The sequence below is a fragment of the Daphnia pulex genome, chromosome 1 (genome assembly GCF_021134715.1).
Source record: "Daphnia pulex isolate KAP4 chromosome 1, ASM2113471v1".
Lineage (NCBI taxonomy): Eukaryota > Metazoa > Arthropoda > Branchiopoda > Diplostraca > Daphniidae > Daphnia > Daphnia pulex.
This window is the reverse complement of record NC_060017.1, coordinates 7,231,676-7,247,992: the sequence shown is the minus strand read 5'-3', so window position 1 is coordinate 7,247,992 and position 16,317 is coordinate 7,231,676. Positions and strand designations below refer to the sequence as shown.

At 38.9% G+C, this 16,317-nt stretch overlaps 3 protein-coding genes and 3 long non-coding RNA genes across 11 annotated transcripts; 4 read left to right on the top strand and 2 right to left on the bottom strand.

The window, feature by feature from the left end:
- The first annotated feature begins 14 nt into the window (after positions 1-14).
- Positions 15-1,688, top strand: LOC124197264. The gene is made up of 2 exons (XR_006876064.1): positions 15-168; positions 259-1,688. It is a non-coding gene; the product is annotated as an uncharacterized LOC124197264 (long non-coding RNA).
- LOC124197258 lies at positions 1,085-2,288 on the bottom strand. Its single transcript, XR_006876063.1, has 3 exons — positions 2,073-2,288; positions 1,829-2,005; positions 1,085-1,769 (listed from the first exon to the last, which is right to left on the bottom strand). It is a non-coding gene; the product is annotated as an uncharacterized LOC124197258 (long non-coding RNA).
- A 536-nt stretch (positions 2,289-2,824) lies between these two features.
- Positions 2,825-8,305, top strand: LOC124197237 (alpha-1,3-mannosyl-glycoprotein 4-beta-N-acetylglucosaminyltransferase B-like). 2 transcript variants are annotated; one of them, XM_046592601.1, is made up of 12 exons: positions 2,825-3,173; positions 4,777-4,982; positions 5,041-5,181; positions 5,413-5,577; positions 5,731-5,864; positions 6,151-6,197; positions 6,306-6,616; positions 6,694-6,818; positions 6,902-7,009; positions 7,084-7,414; positions 7,504-7,622; positions 7,693-8,305. In XM_046592601.1, exons 2-12 carry the CDS (start codon positions 4,883-4,885, stop codon positions 7,717-7,719), a joined length of 1,608 nt encoding a protein of 535 aa, XP_046448557.1. In that variant the 5' UTR covers positions 2,825-3,173; positions 4,777-4,882; the 3' UTR covers positions 7,720-8,305. The 2 variants fall into 2 exon arrangements, with proteins under 2 accessions (XP_046448557.1, XP_046448546.1); XM_046592590.1 differs by having other exon boundaries at positions 2,968-3,173; positions 5,038-5,181.
- A 247-nt stretch (positions 8,306-8,552) lies between these two features.
- Positions 8,553-9,932, top strand: LOC124197253. The gene is made up of 3 exons (XM_046592627.1): positions 8,553-8,820; positions 8,884-9,064; positions 9,530-9,932. The coding sequence occupies exons 1-3, from the start codon at positions 8,611-8,613 to the stop codon at positions 9,631-9,633; spliced, it is 495 nt and encodes a 164-aa protein (XP_046448583.1). The 5' UTR covers positions 8,553-8,610; the 3' UTR covers positions 9,634-9,932.
- Positions 9,933-10,123: 191 nt separating this feature from the next.
- LOC124197214 lies at positions 10,124-15,388 on the bottom strand. 5 transcript variants are annotated; one of them, XR_006876059.1, is made up of 13 exons: positions 14,675-15,385; positions 14,452-14,617; positions 14,251-14,389; positions 13,998-14,188; positions 13,717-13,930; positions 13,585-13,648; positions 12,406-13,441; positions 12,076-12,344; positions 11,833-11,996; positions 11,622-11,752; positions 11,296-11,552; positions 10,870-11,236; positions 10,124-10,807 (listed from the first exon to the last, which is right to left on the bottom strand). It is a non-coding gene; the product is annotated as an uncharacterized LOC124197214 (long non-coding RNA). The 5 variants fall into 5 exon arrangements; XR_006876060.1 differs by having other exon boundaries at positions 11,300-11,552; positions 12,076-13,441; positions 14,675-15,388; XR_006876058.1 differs by having other exon boundaries at positions 11,622-11,731; positions 12,076-13,441; positions 14,675-15,387.
- Positions 12,736-13,622, top strand: LOC124197208. The gene is made up of 4 exons (XM_046592526.1): positions 12,736-12,871; positions 12,940-13,126; positions 13,203-13,250; positions 13,316-13,622. Exons 1-4 carry the CDS (start codon positions 12,746-12,748, stop codon positions 13,426-13,428), a joined length of 474 nt encoding a protein of 157 aa, XP_046448482.1. The 5' UTR covers positions 12,736-12,745; the 3' UTR covers positions 13,429-13,622.
- Positions 15,389-16,317: the final 929 nt, after the last annotated feature.

Sequence of the window (16,317 nt, the reverse complement as noted above, 5' to 3'; positions counted from 1 at the left end):
CATCCCCCCCCCCCCCAAGATGGCAGTACAATAGCTGGAAATAATGGCAAATGTTGAGGTGAAAGAGGTGGCAGTAAAATCGGGGCAATATATAAACCATAATCGTTCATTTTGTAATGATGGGTGTGGTCGCTAGGGGAACCATATGTATAGGGTAGTGAGGGAATGGTATCGTTAAATTCGTTATGTGCAATCTTTATGCATGGCTGTGTTCTTAATAGAGTTTTTTATATCGGTGCATCATGTCGCACATTGCAGGTCCGTCGCCCAAAAAATTTAGGTCGTCTTTGGCGACTTCATTGAATGTTCCTGTGTCCAGCAATAACCAAATTTCCCATACAGCGATTAAAGATCTGTCTTTAGAGAAACAATCGTAAGCACAACCGTGATGTATTTTCTATGTATATTTTTAAATAATCATTTGCGATTTAACGTAACCGTATGTCTGCGCTACAAAGGTCTAAAAATGTTTAGTGGATGTCATGTGATTTCTTATCGGCTTCCCATTGGTTTAAACGTTGTGTGAACGGTTTCCCATTGGTTCGGTAGTTTAGTCATGTTTAGGGAACAGTTGGCGTTCACACTTTGCGCTTTTCGGCATTATTTTCTTTATCAGCTGAATCTGCGTGAAAAACTACAAGGAAAGATGTAGTTTACATCGTGATTAGTTTAACATTTAAATTAGATATTTGTAATGTCAGAAACGCCACAGTCCTGGTATTGTGAGCAGCGTTCGTCATTTGTTTTATGTTTTGATTGTCATTTCTAAGGGATTCATTTATGTAGTTTACATGAAATTACAGGGAATAATATAGTTGAGTTTCGTTAGGCACTTCTAACGATTTCTTTTTATCGAAATAATTGTTTGAGCCCCAAAACACGGCTATTTTTTAAATGAATAATTAGGAGGTTGTCATTTTATTTCAAATTTAACGAATTATTTTGACGTGGATCGCAACACGTCGGGACCATCAAATCACAAATGTTGTTACTCGCCAGCAAATACTTTGTTTCCATGATCATGGAAAATGGAAAAACAATGGAAAAAATCTCGTAGGCGGCATGCATCAAATGGCCATTTTTATATTTCTATTATTATTATTTATTTGTCAAAAGAGTGTCCATCAAGTGTCTCATTTATTAGAAAATGGAGTATTTCACTGATGATGTTTGGTTTACGGCACTTTAGCCAAACACCAGACACTTGATTGATAGGAGATTGATAGGAGAATAGGAAAAATGCAAGAGACACGTTGATCAAAGAGATATGCAAATTACGCGAACTGTTCTTAAAATATAGATGAAGTCCACAAGGGAAACTGAAAAGAGCTGTTAGCAGTAAACAATATCTAGCGATAGCGGTGGGTTCCATTATTCGTCGGATTTTGACCAAAACATTTAATGTGCACCAGAAGTTGGCAACATAATCTTCAAAAATTCCGCGGTTGAAAGGAAAGACTCTGGAGAGAACTTGTTGCAAAAGCCCATTATGAAATTGTAAAAATAGATACCAAATAATGGTAAAAGTGGCCAATGTTACAATCCCAATACTTATCAAATTTCAAAGTTGATATTAAGGAGGAACCCCTACGGTGACAAGAAGCCAGCAAATAGAAGAACATGGGTATAGCGTGATAAAGCTCCATTTGCTTAAAGTTTAGTTCTGCTGAAAAAACAACTTGAATGAGGTGACCAGGAAAAAAGATTCTATCGTGCAAGCTCTTTCAATGAAGCCAAAGTGCTAATAGCCAGATTTAGAGGAATGCAACCTATGATAACAAATAAATTAGCTTGTGACACTTTAACGGTAGAACATATAATTGGATACCTTGTGGCAGGACAATATTCCCAAGACAATGAGTGAGACGAAGTTAGCACAAAGAACCATAGATGCTTCATTGTTTTGCACCGTCTTGAAATTTATAAGCCAATTCCAAGGCATCAGGAGCTGTCAGTGGATGATCTTTTGATAGACCAACGACTATAATATGGAGTAAAATGTATCCTACATGATGGAAATTAGTAGTCAAAGTCAGTAGTCACATGAATATTCCAACGAAATTTTTAAATACCTCCATAATTTGTTGAATCCATTTTTCAGAGAGTTTGGCTGCAACACGTCACGATTATGCACTAAGTTTTTTGTGCACTGATACAAATTTAAAACAAACAGAAAACATGACGTATCCTAGGATGCAATGGCTACGAGTCTTTCGACCACGCTTGACAAAAGTAAAGGGAATGAAAATTGCGGAAAGAAGTAGTGGAAAATGGATACGGGCGTTCACATGCTAAGGCTCACAAACATGCAGTTGCCCTAAGACTAGAAAAGCTACACATGGGGATTACGGAAAAAAATAAATAAAAAAAACTTAAACAGATACGAACGAAAATATCCAGTAATACTCAAAGAAATTAAGTTAAGAAGGTTACCGAAATTTGGAATAAATCGGTCAAGTAGAAAAAAAGAAGATAGCAAAAGACCAAACTGACAATAAACCTTTTGGAGCCCAACTCCAAGAAGGTATCGATTACTACGATACGATACGATACATGACATGATCAGAAACTTAAGAGCCTTCGGTATACTAGAAGTATAACCCTCAGGGATAATAAAAGCGTCTCCTTTTTTAAATTTAAATAATTAATATCAATCAAATTATATTTTATATCTAAATTCTGTCTAAATCTCTCCGCTGTAGGACAACTATTACTATCTAACTGTATCTAGATGGCTCTGCTTGTATACCTTAAAACTATGCCATTCAAAATCGGCTGCAAAAATATGCCGACATCAGAAGGCAATTGTAAATTGATTTGTGGACTTAAGACTTATAAACCCGACAGTTTCATATAATTGCATTTGTCCATAGCTTTCTATAAAATTTAGAGTCTAGACTGGGCACTGGAACTGGAAGTCCATCATGATTCGTCACTCGTATTATCAATAGTGGAGGCCTTATCAGTGTAGTTGGCATTCATGAAATGAAAACTAACTAGTCTGCTACGTGATTTTGTCGTGAGCGAAAGTCAGAAAACGTTTCTCCTCCTATTACCTGCAGTCCAAATAATTTATCATTTGCAATACCATGGAAGTGTGCATAACATCTCAGTGAAACATAGTTAAGAAATTTGCAGTGGATCCCAACTATCGTTTCTCCAAAAATTGAAATGTTAGTATTCATTGTGAAACGTTAAAAAGTATTTATTTTATTATGTTTTGAACATTCCTGTGCCTCACATCAATTGTGTTTCCGGTTTACCGTCACTTTCCCTTCATAATTTACTCCGCGTTCCAGTGTGCCGCTTTCTCCTCTCGGGTTGCGTTTTTATTTCGAATTGCAGTTATGGGTCAATGGAATGTCGTTTGTTGAATTGTACATTCTTCGTCCAGCAGTTCGTTATCCAGTCGAGGCCAGGCTGGATGTGTTTGGGTTATAAATGTAACAAAGGAATGCTTCGTTTCACAAGCACTTGCAATTGTCTGTGGACGACTACGATATGATTAAGAATGATTGTGTCAGTACGTTAGTCCTTTTATTCACCCTCGAGCATTGAAAAATCTTTGCGTTCTTTTAACGTCCGGGTAAATTAGTTTGGCCGCACTCATCCGGTGCCGGAAACATGTGCGGTTCTCCAAATAATAATAATGATAATGGTTGCAGAGTTTTACTTGAACTCTTGTTGGCTTGTTTGATAACTTTTATCGATTTTTGTGTAAACCTATGGGGGATACCGCTAGTTTTATTGCATGACATGGAACGTAAAAACAACCACTTGAGATATACAACAAGCCGAGTGGTTTAAAAATAGGGGGAAAAAAAAGAAATAGGGAAAACATCCATGCTCACGTGCATCCTAAGACCGAATTCGATAGGTTTTCTCTGCCGGAGAGTCAAGTCAAACGTTGCGAGGGAAAAGCCGATAGCAGCAGCAGCCAAACTGTGTATTTTTGGTTTTGTTAGCTGCAAAGAAAAGAAAATCCCCCTCTTCCATATTCACGCCTTATGCCTTTTATCTCTTGTGACCTTCTATCTCGATCCAGAGTTTTCTTTTTGATTCTCTTCTATCAGACAGCGCTTTCACGACCAACTATCGATCGGTTTCAGACATGGAGCGCGAGAAGAAGTGAGGTGACTAAAGAATGCTGCCTGCTCTGCCGAGACTGATTAAATCGTTGACATTGACGTAGTTGTACTTTAACGTTTTCATTTATTTTCCTTTTCCCTTTTTTTTTCTTTCACTTCCTCTCGGGAGTTTGTTGTCTGAGTTTCTTGTCAACACAGAATGGAGATATTGCTTTTATTTAAGTGCCTACAGAGAGAACTTGTGACGAAAGCAAGAGAGTAAAAGCGAGAAAAAGCGGAAAATCTTGTTCAGAAAGAACTTTACCTTATCGACTTTCTCTTGAAGTTTTTTTTCCTTGTATTCTACAAAGAAGTCGTGAGGGAAATTCGTGAGCTTTTGAGATGATTTCAAAGGTCAGAGGTTTTCTCTCTTAGGAATGGTGTGATGCGGGTCTAGCAGGCGACATTTACTTTTTCAAAGAAAAATTGCCCCAATTTATTTAAAGCTCCTACTTCCATGCGATCCTTTGGTGCAGCTGCACAGCGAGTGAACCGCTCTCTCGAGTTGGTCGTTATCGTCTTTATTCGAGTAAACATTGGTGATAAGCAAGTAAAAATAATAGTGTGCCTAGAGAACATTGGCGGGGCTCAAGTACGGGAGCGTTCATCACGAAGTAACAACAATTTTCGTTTTTTTATAACGTTTCAGGTGGAGCCGTGTCAGGGGCGTTTCTTAGACGGCTGCGGTGTAAGTTTGTCGCCGAAACGGCGACTGATTCTTCGTTTATTTTCCCGCGACCTCCAGCACACTCCAAATGTTAAGCGGCGGTCGGATTTTTCGCAAAAAGTTGGCTCTCGCTTTGCTAGTCATCTTTTGCGTCCCTTTCACCGTCATCTTTCTGCATCGAGACGACAGTAATTATAAATTTTTTGGCAGATTGAATGAAAGATACCAATTTTGATTTGCAAGTAGATGGGGCTCACCTGGAAGACGAACTTACCTCGGAACTAGCTCATCTTCGGCAACGAGTCTCCCAAGTCGAAATGATCAATCAAGCACGGCGAAGGGATTTGTCACTCCTGACCCGACACGTCAATCGATCTCTACCTTGGAGTGAGTTATCTTTTTATTTTTAGGGTTTTGTTTGGTTTTAGAAAGGACAGTATGTCTCTTGTGTTTGTTATTCAGTGATAGTCTAGTTTGGAGATCGGATAACATCAGAAATATCTAACCTTTGTACATGAGTAACAGTTGTTTGTCAATCTATTAACCTAGCAACCTGATGCCTGTGCCACATCAGCTTCTGTGATGGATTAATTTATTCTTGGCTTTTATTCTTGGCAGATAATACTAATGGGGAAGAATTCCCAGAACTTTCACGTCTTCTATTGGATCCGGAACGGAGCCAAAATTTGCGTCTCCCCAATATTTTCTCTTTTTTGCCTTACCTGCTCAACAACCCGCTCAGCACCGTGCCAGCTTTCGTCATCGGTCAGGGAAAGACACACGGTATGAACAAATATGTTATCCATGAAATTCATTCCGTCAACCGGATGCTTTCTCAACATTTTCCCCGTTTTCTATTGTCTGCCTGATTTTTGTTACGTTTTCTTTTTATAATTTTATTTCTTTATTACTATTATTATTATTTTTTTTTTGCAGCGTCAATTGTGCTCGGTGTACCGACGGTTAAACGTGAATCACAATCGTATTTACTTCCGACTTTGGCTAGTTTGATTGCATCCATGAACGAAGAAGAGAAGAACGACACTCTGATCATCGTTTTTGTAGCTGAGGTAGAGTCTGATTTTTGGAACGTTTTTTTTTATTTGTTCAAATAATTTGTTCAAATAGAACTGATGGCCATAACACGGCTTAGTTCGTTGGAGCGGCCCAATAAGTCATTCGTTTGGAAGTGCATTTAATCCCTTGATGCCTTTCTGTTATTATTTAAAGAGGCGGTTCTAAGGATTTGATCCTTCCGAAACCCATCAATATCAAATTGAGAAAGAGATCTATTTTCCGATTCTATGTGCATATAGTGAATTATTTCATTAACGTAATTGAATTTACCTATTGCAGACGGATCTTGAGTACGTGACCGTGATAGCAGAAAAGATAAAGAAGCAGTAAGTATTCTTGCGTCTTTGATATATTTTGATGCCCTCTGATCCTTGTTGTTTTTTGTTTACTTTTGATTTGATTTGATTTTGACCTTCTTGTCGGTTTCTTTTCAGATTTGGAGACGCTTTGCAGAGTGGTCTCTTGGAGATTGTTTCACCACCGCCATCCTTTTACCCCGATCTGAATGAATTGCGGGTCACGTTGAACGATCCTGTCGAACGGGTCAAATGGCGAACGAAGCAAAATCTTGATTACGCTTTTCTGATGATGTACGCTCAGTCACGAGGGATGTATTACGTTCAACTGGAAGATGATATCCTCACCACGCCAGGGTATATTACGAAGATGAAGAAATTTGCCCTGAAAAAGGAAGCCATGAACCTTGATTGGTTTCTATTGGACTTTTGCCAACTGGGATTTATTGGTAGAGCCTTTTTTTTAAATTGAAATTTCAGTTAATGCCTTTGTGACGTATAATATAATACTTCATAATATTTGCAGGTAAAATGTTTAAGAGCACGGATCTTCCCTACATTATACAGTTCGCTGTAATGTTCCATAACGATAAACCTGTAGACTGGCTCCTTGATCCAATTATCGAAACCCGATACTGTCCCCACGATACGGTAAGGGTGACACGGTACAGTTTGAATTTCATGCGAACGTCATCAATTTGCTTCTTTGTCCGTTGGATGTTCCCCGTCTGCAGAAGAAATGTAATCAGATCAAACTCCTCAAGTGGATCCACTTCAAACCGTCGCTTTTCCAACATGTGGGCACCACTTCATCACTGAAGGGCAAAGTTCAGAAACTGAAGGTATGGGGTCTGGTTATGGCGCTGAAAACATCTTGAAACTTCATCTCATTCCCTGATTCTAAATTGAATGTCAGGATAAAAATTTCGGGAAACTGGCCCTGTTCACGCCGCACAAAAATCCACCAGCCAAAGTGACATCGCCCATCAAAGCGTACAAGCAGTTTACGATCCAGCGAGCTTATCGAGGCGATTCCTTCTTTTGGGGTCTGATGCCCCAAGCTGGCGATAACATCGTCTTTGAATTTAGCCAACCGGTCGAGCTGCACGGATACCGGCTGCGAAGCGGCAATTACGAACACCCTTCTGACTTATTGTACAATACGTCGGTTGAAATACGGCCGACCGATCCCGAGCGGGTGAAAGAAACCCTTAAAATCTCTCCCAGCGAACAATTTATTGGCGTCGGTAAGTTTATCACAATTGCATTATATTCCGCTCCGTTTCTATTGATACGTGTAAAACGAAACCTTTTTTTGTATGTTCCTATTCTTCAGGGGAATTTAACGACCTTGGTATAGCAGAGGGTAAAATCGATCCCAGTCAGTTTGGCCAAATTAGCGCTGTTCGTCTGGTTATTAAGAGTGCCAGTAAAAACTGGGTCATCATCTCCGAGGTAAGAAAAAATTTATGTTAATCTACTGGATGTGATTTTCATTCTTCGATATTTTTAACATTTACTGCAGATTATGTTCGACACCGGCAGTGGATAGTGGACTACTGAGTGAGCATGATGGAGTAGGAACACCAAACAAATAACAAAACCTTCTTGTGCCATTCTCGAACACAGGCCAAAGTCAGCTATAAGTGAAAAACTAAAACAAAACGATTTGTTTCTTATCAAAGGGTCGCAGACTTAAGAATTTGTCCTCTCTTCTTGTTTCCTAATTTTTGTTTCGTTAATGAAATGTACGTAACCAAGTTCACGTAAGCGACAATCCTAATACCGTGCTTAACGACAAATGAGTTTTTCTTGTCTTTTCGGTTCGTCACTCTCGACGTCGTCAGTGAGTGGAAGGAACCATAAGCAACTATTGCTGTTTCTCTACGTGTGATTTATGTCCAAATCACTGACACGCAGTCGACTCATGTGATTTCCTCCGTATGTAAAAATGCTGTAACATTTTAAAACCAGACGGCATATTGTACTACTTATTTCAAAATTGCTGTACATAGTTCATTGAATTCTGTTATCTCTTTTGTTTTCTGTTTTCTTTTTCTCTGGTGCTATTCTGGTCTTGAATCAATGAATGGTAAAACAAAAACAGTAAAGTGCAATAAAACAAGTTTTTGTATATTTTTTCTATATATTTAAAAATATTTTATTCTACCAGAGTGATAGAGGCTAGATGGTGAACCCAAAGTGAAACGACCCTGTAGGAATTCTCCATAAGGCTTCATCGTCCGAGCAGTCTCCCTATGATATGAGAATGTGAATGATACTTTATGGAAAACTGAATGGTAGCGCCACCCGCATTGACGGAGGAATCTTTAACATAACTAGAATCCCCAAATATAAAATTTTAATTTATGCAATCGCCGCTTCAATTCCGCTGATATTCTGGACATAGCTAGACGTAGCTCTATACGACTCTGTTATCTCTATGCTTGCCTTGGAACAAAACAAAGTGTTAGCAGTAGCTTTTTTGTTTTCAAGTCTGCTGGATCCGATTTTTGATCACTGTGTTAAAATGCCGAAGATGCCCGTCCGAACAATACAACAAAGATTAGTTGACGCACTCAAAGCCCACGCTAAACATGACAGTTTGCGTTCCCGTTTTGAACCACCAAGAATTGATGATGAAGGAAAACTTGTAAGTAAATCAATATTTCTATTCAGTATACCAAACTCATGAAATTCAATAAAATTATTTCAGGTCTCAAAGTGTTTGAAATGCAAGGGTGACTATAAAATAAATGGAGGGTCTTTAAAGGCTCACACTGAAAAGGCTTGCAGAACCAAGATTGAAAAAAGTCAAGGTCCAAACCCCACAGTTCAAGAGCCAACCCTCGCCGAGGTTCAAGAAGAAAATCGGCAACTGCGTGCCCAATTGCAAGGTACGTTTTAAATTATTCTTCTGTTAGTGTTAGATGTTGAATCCTCTTCTTGGAGAAGAAGTTGAGGAATCCTACGAAACATCTTCTTGATGGCCTACGCCTTTATCTTTTTCCTTTCTAGTTTCTTCTTCTATTACTCTCTATTTGTGTCCCCATTCCTTTTTTCTTTTTTTTAAATCATCCTCTTATCTTTTTTAACAGCGGCTTAAATCTGTTTGGCCATTTTTTTAAACTTCTGATCTCTTTTTTTATCTAGGAAGTAAATTAGCTAGCTTAAAAACTTTTATCTTTTGTCGGATTTGAAACTGTGTATTTACGTGTCATTTGCGTGTCAGGCAAGAATGTTAACCATTATGCTGAAATCCTTGTACGTGTTAGTTAAAACAAATGACTTGTATAATTTTCGTGAACCTGTTGAACTGATAGTGTTTCTCATACTAATATCCACCATCCATACATATATAGTTATCCCCGTGCTCGAAGAGGAAATTCGGAAACTGCAGGCGAAATTACAGGTACCCCGGCCATTATTTCAAGTCCCCGAAGAAGTTTCTCATCCTAAATTTTGAAATAAAAATTCTTTTCGGTAAATTTTTTCTTCACTTCTTCCAACGCTATCCTAATCATGAGTTTTGGCCTTTTCTTTAAAAGTTTTTTCCCTTCAAATTGTCATTAATTTAAAGTTGCCATGCACGACGTCTTCTTTCCTCTTTCTCTACAAAACAACTTGATCAACTGTGCATTTGATTCGTTTTATTTTGTCGTGCTGGTTTTTTTCTTTTTGGATTTGTCTCCTAATTGCAGGTCGTCGGTTGCTTATGTTTATATTTGTAGATTTTGTAGATAATTGTAATAAATGTGCACTTCAAGCCGAGCTTAAACTTCATTTGGAAACTTCTACAGAATTCTCCGCTGTTTATCCTTCTTGTTTATCCTCCTCATTTCGTTTATCCTTTTTGTAGACGTGAGAAAAAGCATCGCAATTTAAGAGGAAAACGAGGAATTAAAAGAGAAAATTGTCTGAATTAAAGTGCTTTGGTATAAATAAGAAACGGCAAATAAAGCGGCAATTCAAGCATTTATTGTAAATAGGACAGGTGATTTTGTTTTTATAATTGTGGGCTACATAAGTTCATGAATAGGTCAAAGCCGATACTTACTGATTCGGGTGGTTATCAAGTCATAGTCGACGTATGACGTCATGACGTAACATCGAAATTACGTAAAATTACAGAAGTCTTTTTTTCAGTTAATTTCGAACCATTATTTATAGTATTTAAATTTATATAAATAACATATAAGGTTAATAACCACCCTAAACAAGATAAGATTTTTGATAGATTAATTGAACGTTTATAGGATGAAATTACGGCTCTATTTCTCTTATCTATGAAGGGAATTTTGACTAAAATTTTCGACTGCACACTTGGAGAAACTTCTGATGTAGTGAGTAAAGAAATATATAGTTTTCTTGTTAAGAGTGGTAATCATGTATCACTGAGACCCGAATTTACACAGGCTCAACAAGTAAGTGGTATAGGACTAGAAAAAGCTAGGCATTTTGCTTTACTAAAGGCAAAACTTATTATAAATGGTTTAGAAGGCAAATAAATAGTAGAAAAAGGACAACTTCCAGGTAAGTCGTTGCTGACGATGAGACGGATTGCTTTGGACATAGCCATCGTAAGGTGCCATTGCCGAAGTGACCATTCTTATACACTCCTTCAACTAGTCATTTTTGACCTAGAGTTGAAATATCAGCATTACAAAATTGGAATCAACAAACAAGCACAACTACTAAATACCTGAACAAGTCGCTGAAGTTCTAGTAAAACGTTTCTGATAATAACCTCGATGGCCGGCTGGTGACACTTCATTTCGACAAACAGTAGGACGAAAGCCAAAAGAGATGAGGGAAAGGCAGCATTATTTTGCGTCACAGCAAATGGTCTCCTGCTTGCATGAAAGAATAAGAAGGTCTTGCTGAAGAGCGGCAGGTAAAGTCGTCGAGAGAAGTGAGTGATACAGGTTGAGGAATGTTAAGGTCGTGACCGGTTCTTCTTGGGGTAGATAAGATAACTTGGCTTCGACAATTTTTTCCATCCGGTTGATGTCTCCGGCGGTACATTTACATTAAGATATCGTTACCAGATATTGAGTTTCAGGAACAATCTATTAATTAAAATTTATTAGACAACCTGAATACTAGCCAATTAAAATTGTCATCATACCTACAATGGACTCTGAATGGAAGATACCTCAATGATGTTCTGTTTAATCCTCTCCACCCATTGGCAAGCTGCTAGATGGAAGGAGCTGATTGCTATGCATGAGAGGTGTTTAGGAGTGCTTTCATGCGGCTCATGAACCAGTCCATCATGTTGAGAGCATCCAGAAGAACTGCATAAGGAAGATCATACCAGACTTTCATGCAGCGAAGAACATGGGCAGCTCCATCCCTCATTGCACACATAATTTCACCGCTTTCCTAAAACACAAACAACAAATTACAAATTAGTTTGTATTCTCAATAGAAGAAGTATTACAGAATACTTACTCCTGTATTGCTGGATGTTGAGTGTTGACAGAAGTTGAAGCTTTGGTTGGAATTTAGCTTCAAGGGCCAAGGCTTGTCGTAGACTCTGCACCAGTGTTGATACATCAGGACTGGTGGAAATATCACATCAGCTATAGCAATATGTCAACATACATGACCCAACATTGCTGTCGTGTCAATAAAGAAAGTTGAGATAAATTAATTGTACCACCTGAAGCATAGGATCTTTGTAGGAATTTGCAAATTTCATTTTCCAGATGTTGATGAATTTGCAAGTCTCAGCCTTGCCGATCCACTGGCATTGGAAACTAATGTAGTTTCAAGAATTATAGGGTGGTAATCCAGCATTGTTCTACCATCACATCGTAAATCATCCTTTGATATATCCAAAGTTGAATTTCGTTAAGTAAGGACAATTTTATTTCAATAAGAGACCAACAGAATTTAATTATACCTGGACTCCATGATCAATGAATGCTTTTCGGTATATAAAAAACCGTACGGCTATTGTACCAGCTTTACGTAGTAGGGAAAATAATTTACAATCAAAGGATTATACTACCTGCATTATTTAAAATTTGACTACATTTTGCTTTAAACTTGCCTTGGTTCAGTTGATTGATTAGCAGCCAGCCTTGTTTTGTTTTTGTTTTGTTTTTGAATCCAATCCAAGGCCGCGTTGAAGTTCGTCGGCCTTGAATTATGGATTGGCGTCAGAACCACCTGTCGGGAGAAAAACTAACTAAAAATAAGCGATTATTTTTTACATTTAAATCACACCGACCCCATTATGTCAATCAAAGCGGGATCACGACGGTGGGAGGACAGGGTCGTTTGCCGATAAATCCCTATCGGGAAATATGAGAATGTGAATGATACTTTATGGAAAACTGAATGGTAGCGCCACCCGTATTGACGGAGGAATCCGTAACACAACTAGAAGCGCCAAATATAAAATTTTAATTTATGCAATCACCGCTTCGATTCCGCTGATATTCTGGACATAGCTAGACGTAGCTCTATACGACTCTGTTATCTCTATGCTTGCCTTGTAACAAAACAAAGTGTAAGCAGTAGCTTTTCTGCTTTTTAGTCTAGTGGGTGTACTGTACACTGTTCCCAAAATGCCAAAAGTACCCAAGAAAATAAGTCGTGAAGAGATGATTAAAAACCTCGAAAAAGCTCGAACCAAGCACGCCAAACATTTCAGTTCGGATTTTGAAGTTCCAGAGATTGTTGATGGGAACGTGGTAATTAAAAAAATATACATATTTAGTATATAAAACGAAGTAATTTAAATTCAATCATGTTTTTCCAGAGGGCCAAGTGTTTGTATTGCAAGATATACTTGGTTGCGACTGGATTCAATTTAAGTCGGCATGTTTGCCTAAAGAAAAAGCTGTTTCCCCCCATCAAACAATTGCAAGGTCCTAACCCCCCCGAAACACAGCCAACCATCGACGAGGTTCTAGAGGAAAATCGGCAACTGCGTGCCCAATTGGAAGGTAAGTTTTAAGTTTCGTGAACCTGTTGAACTGATAGTGTTTCTCATACTAATATCCACCATCCATACATATATAGTTATCCCCGTGCTCCAAGACGAAATTCGGAAACTGCACGAAATTGCAGGTATCCCAACTATTTCAACTTCAAGTCCCCGAAGAAGTTTCTCATCCTAAATTTTGAAACCAAAGCGGTAACTGACCAAGTTCATCTGGCAGACGACGTTGATGGTCTTTTGCCACTTGAAGCCAAACATCCTCCGTGCCAGGCCATATCCGACTCCCAGAGTGAAAAAGTTCCATGATCGATTCAATTACCTGATTAATAATTAATTCGTTGTAATAATAATAATATTGTTCAGTGTTTTCTGTAGAGATACATGAATTACTGAATGTAAGCCACACAACAACAATGAATAAGGCTGATTATTATTACGTCTTCATATTAATATTAAGCTAACCTGGTCGGCAAAGTTCTTTGATAAGCGACTGGTCAGCCGCCCAATGCCTTTTGCTGCAGAGTACCTGTAAAAAAATAAGATTTTCATGACGAAGGAATGCTTTAAAAAATGAAAGCGATTTAAATTCAGTACTGGACTTCACGGTTCTTGTCTCGGAGGGCTTGCAGGATCTCGTCAAGTACTTCTTTGATTTCTTCCGGCACGTCGTAATCGTGGTCATCTTCATCATTCACCGAAATAGCTGCTTTAGTCTCAACGGGTTGGCTCTGTTGCAGATTGGCAGCTAATGATCTGCTGCCCCGCTGGTATCTCCAAGAGGCAACTCGAGGTTTCAAGAATATCAAACCTGCCATTCAGAAATACATGAAACGTTTTAATTACTTGCAGCTGAATGAATCGAAAAAGGGGCTCACCTATTCGCTGCGTCAGCTTCACCAACGGTTTCTTAACTGTATAAGCAATTCTGACGGTTGGAATTTAATCGTCAGGATGGTACGCAGCACAGCATGTGCTCCATCATTTGTTCTCTTTGCCCATGTTTGAATACGCCGGCCAACGTTGAAAGAACTCCTTTTTTGAACTGAGCACTATCTTTGGTAAGAGCCTGTTGGAAATGAAAACAGTAAGCTTGACAGTTATTTTCAAGTTGAAAACAAAAGGGCAAACCTCATGAGCCCCATTGATGAATCCCGGTAGATAGGAATCTTTGACATAAGGCCTTGTAAGATAGATTGCCGATACATAAAAGGCCATGTCCTGAGCTTTTGTTGTCCCAGCCAGGTATTTCTTACAGACATTCAGAATTCTGAAAGAAATTTTAATCATCTTAATTCACAAGACGTCAATATTGTTTAATTTTGTTGTTACCTTCCATGATTGGCTCTGAAGTGCTGGTGTCAAATCGCTGAAGGTGGAATGGGATTTTAACTACAATGCTGAGCCAGAGAAGCAAGCCGTAATGAGTCTCCCATTTTAGTTGCACACCAGGGTCTTGGTTTTCCAAGTAATGTAGCAAAGGCTCCAGACCGGCAGTCTAGAAAGAATTTTGATTTAGACGATTACATCACAGGGAAACTCTATAGTACATTACCTCATGAGGAAGATGTCTTGCTACAACTTTGTAGCCTCTGACTTTCGATATAAAGTAGAGGCATCGGAAGGCCACATGTTTCACCTCATAATCCAGCCCTTCCTCTCGAATGATGTTGATGATTTTAGTGAGTAGTCCATCGAGGTGTGAATCGATCAAATGTGGTTGCTCTTGGTATTGATCTAGAATGAACGAAAACCTTTGCCAGTTTCTCTCCACTAAACGAATATCCGTTTGGTTTGTCTGATGTTGGGCTGACGTCCTCAGTTCGTCAATGAGTTTTTCAACCTCCGAGTGCTCAGTAAATGATTCTTTTGAGCACCCAAGTCCAATGACATCGATTTCTTTTTCGGTGCACTCAACTTCTAGAGTCATTTTGATTTTTCAAAAAAGTTGTCATTTTGTCAAAGAAGAAGAAGGTATGAGATTAAGTCGTCTGCTTTGTTTTTATTTTACCAAGTTGAAATTGTGGCTGCCGTTTATTTCTTTTTCATTTTTTAAATAATTTAATAATTACGACAAATGGAATGCTATGGCATGAAAACGTTAACAGAACATTTTTATCCGTAATTAATAATCCTTAAAATTCTTTCCCGAATTAGTTCTATGTACCTTAAGAAAACTCAAAATCCATCTATTGCGCTTGGCAGGCGAATTTCATTCATCTCCAAAGCCATCTATTGAGCTTAGCAGGCGAATTTCATTCGTTTCCATTTTTTTCCTCCAACCCCACCAACCCCAAAATGCCTCGCCCTAAATCCCTTCGGTAAGGTGAATCTGTTGATGTATGATTTTATAGGGGAATTGTGGGAGACGAACGAAATAATTTCTTTTGGCCTTGATCCAATTAGATTATTGCCTCCCATCAGTGTGCTTTATTTCTTAAAAATTACATTTTTCTCGGAAACTGTAGGAAGTATTACCCAACCAGAGAAGTTCAATGTGATATCAATGTCCAATAATTCATTACATTAAGTCAGGTTCATTTCAATAAAGACGGGAATCACGGATGGGACGTAGCCAAGAAATTTGGCTCGATCAACCGCCAACGACTGTTGAATGAAATGTCTTCCGGATGGCTGGGCTTGCCCTAGTTGTTCCGGCAAGCCTTTAGAATTATCACGATACAGTCTACTGATTCCGACTGGAATCCCAAAAGTCCATCGGTTGGGTAAAGCCAAAGTAATAAGAAAGGGGATAATACGAAAGCGACCAAAATAAAAATGCGCCTCTCTTCTTCAACGACTGAATAAAACTCTTCTGTCGCAGGCAGCCACCGAAAGTCCTCACCGCAGAATGTCGACGTCATCAGTTGAAGATTGAAGAGGGACGATGATGGATCCACGAGACGTGACCCGACTGCCGCATCTCGCCCGAGTTACATCCATCCTGACCTGCACTTGTCCTCCCCAGCTTCTCCCGAGCAGCGAACACTCCAAGTGTGAGAAACATAGCATCACGATGTCGCATGTCTGGTCTCTCCCGACGTCGCAGTACGAAAAAGGTTCTTGAGTAATTGAAATTCCCTTCCAAACGAACAGGAGATTTGCTCGCGCAACGTTACATCGTTTTGGATGTGCTCCCTTTCCTTTGCGCAGCAGCAGCAGCGGCGACGACAAGAACAAAAAAAGAAATCTAAAAGG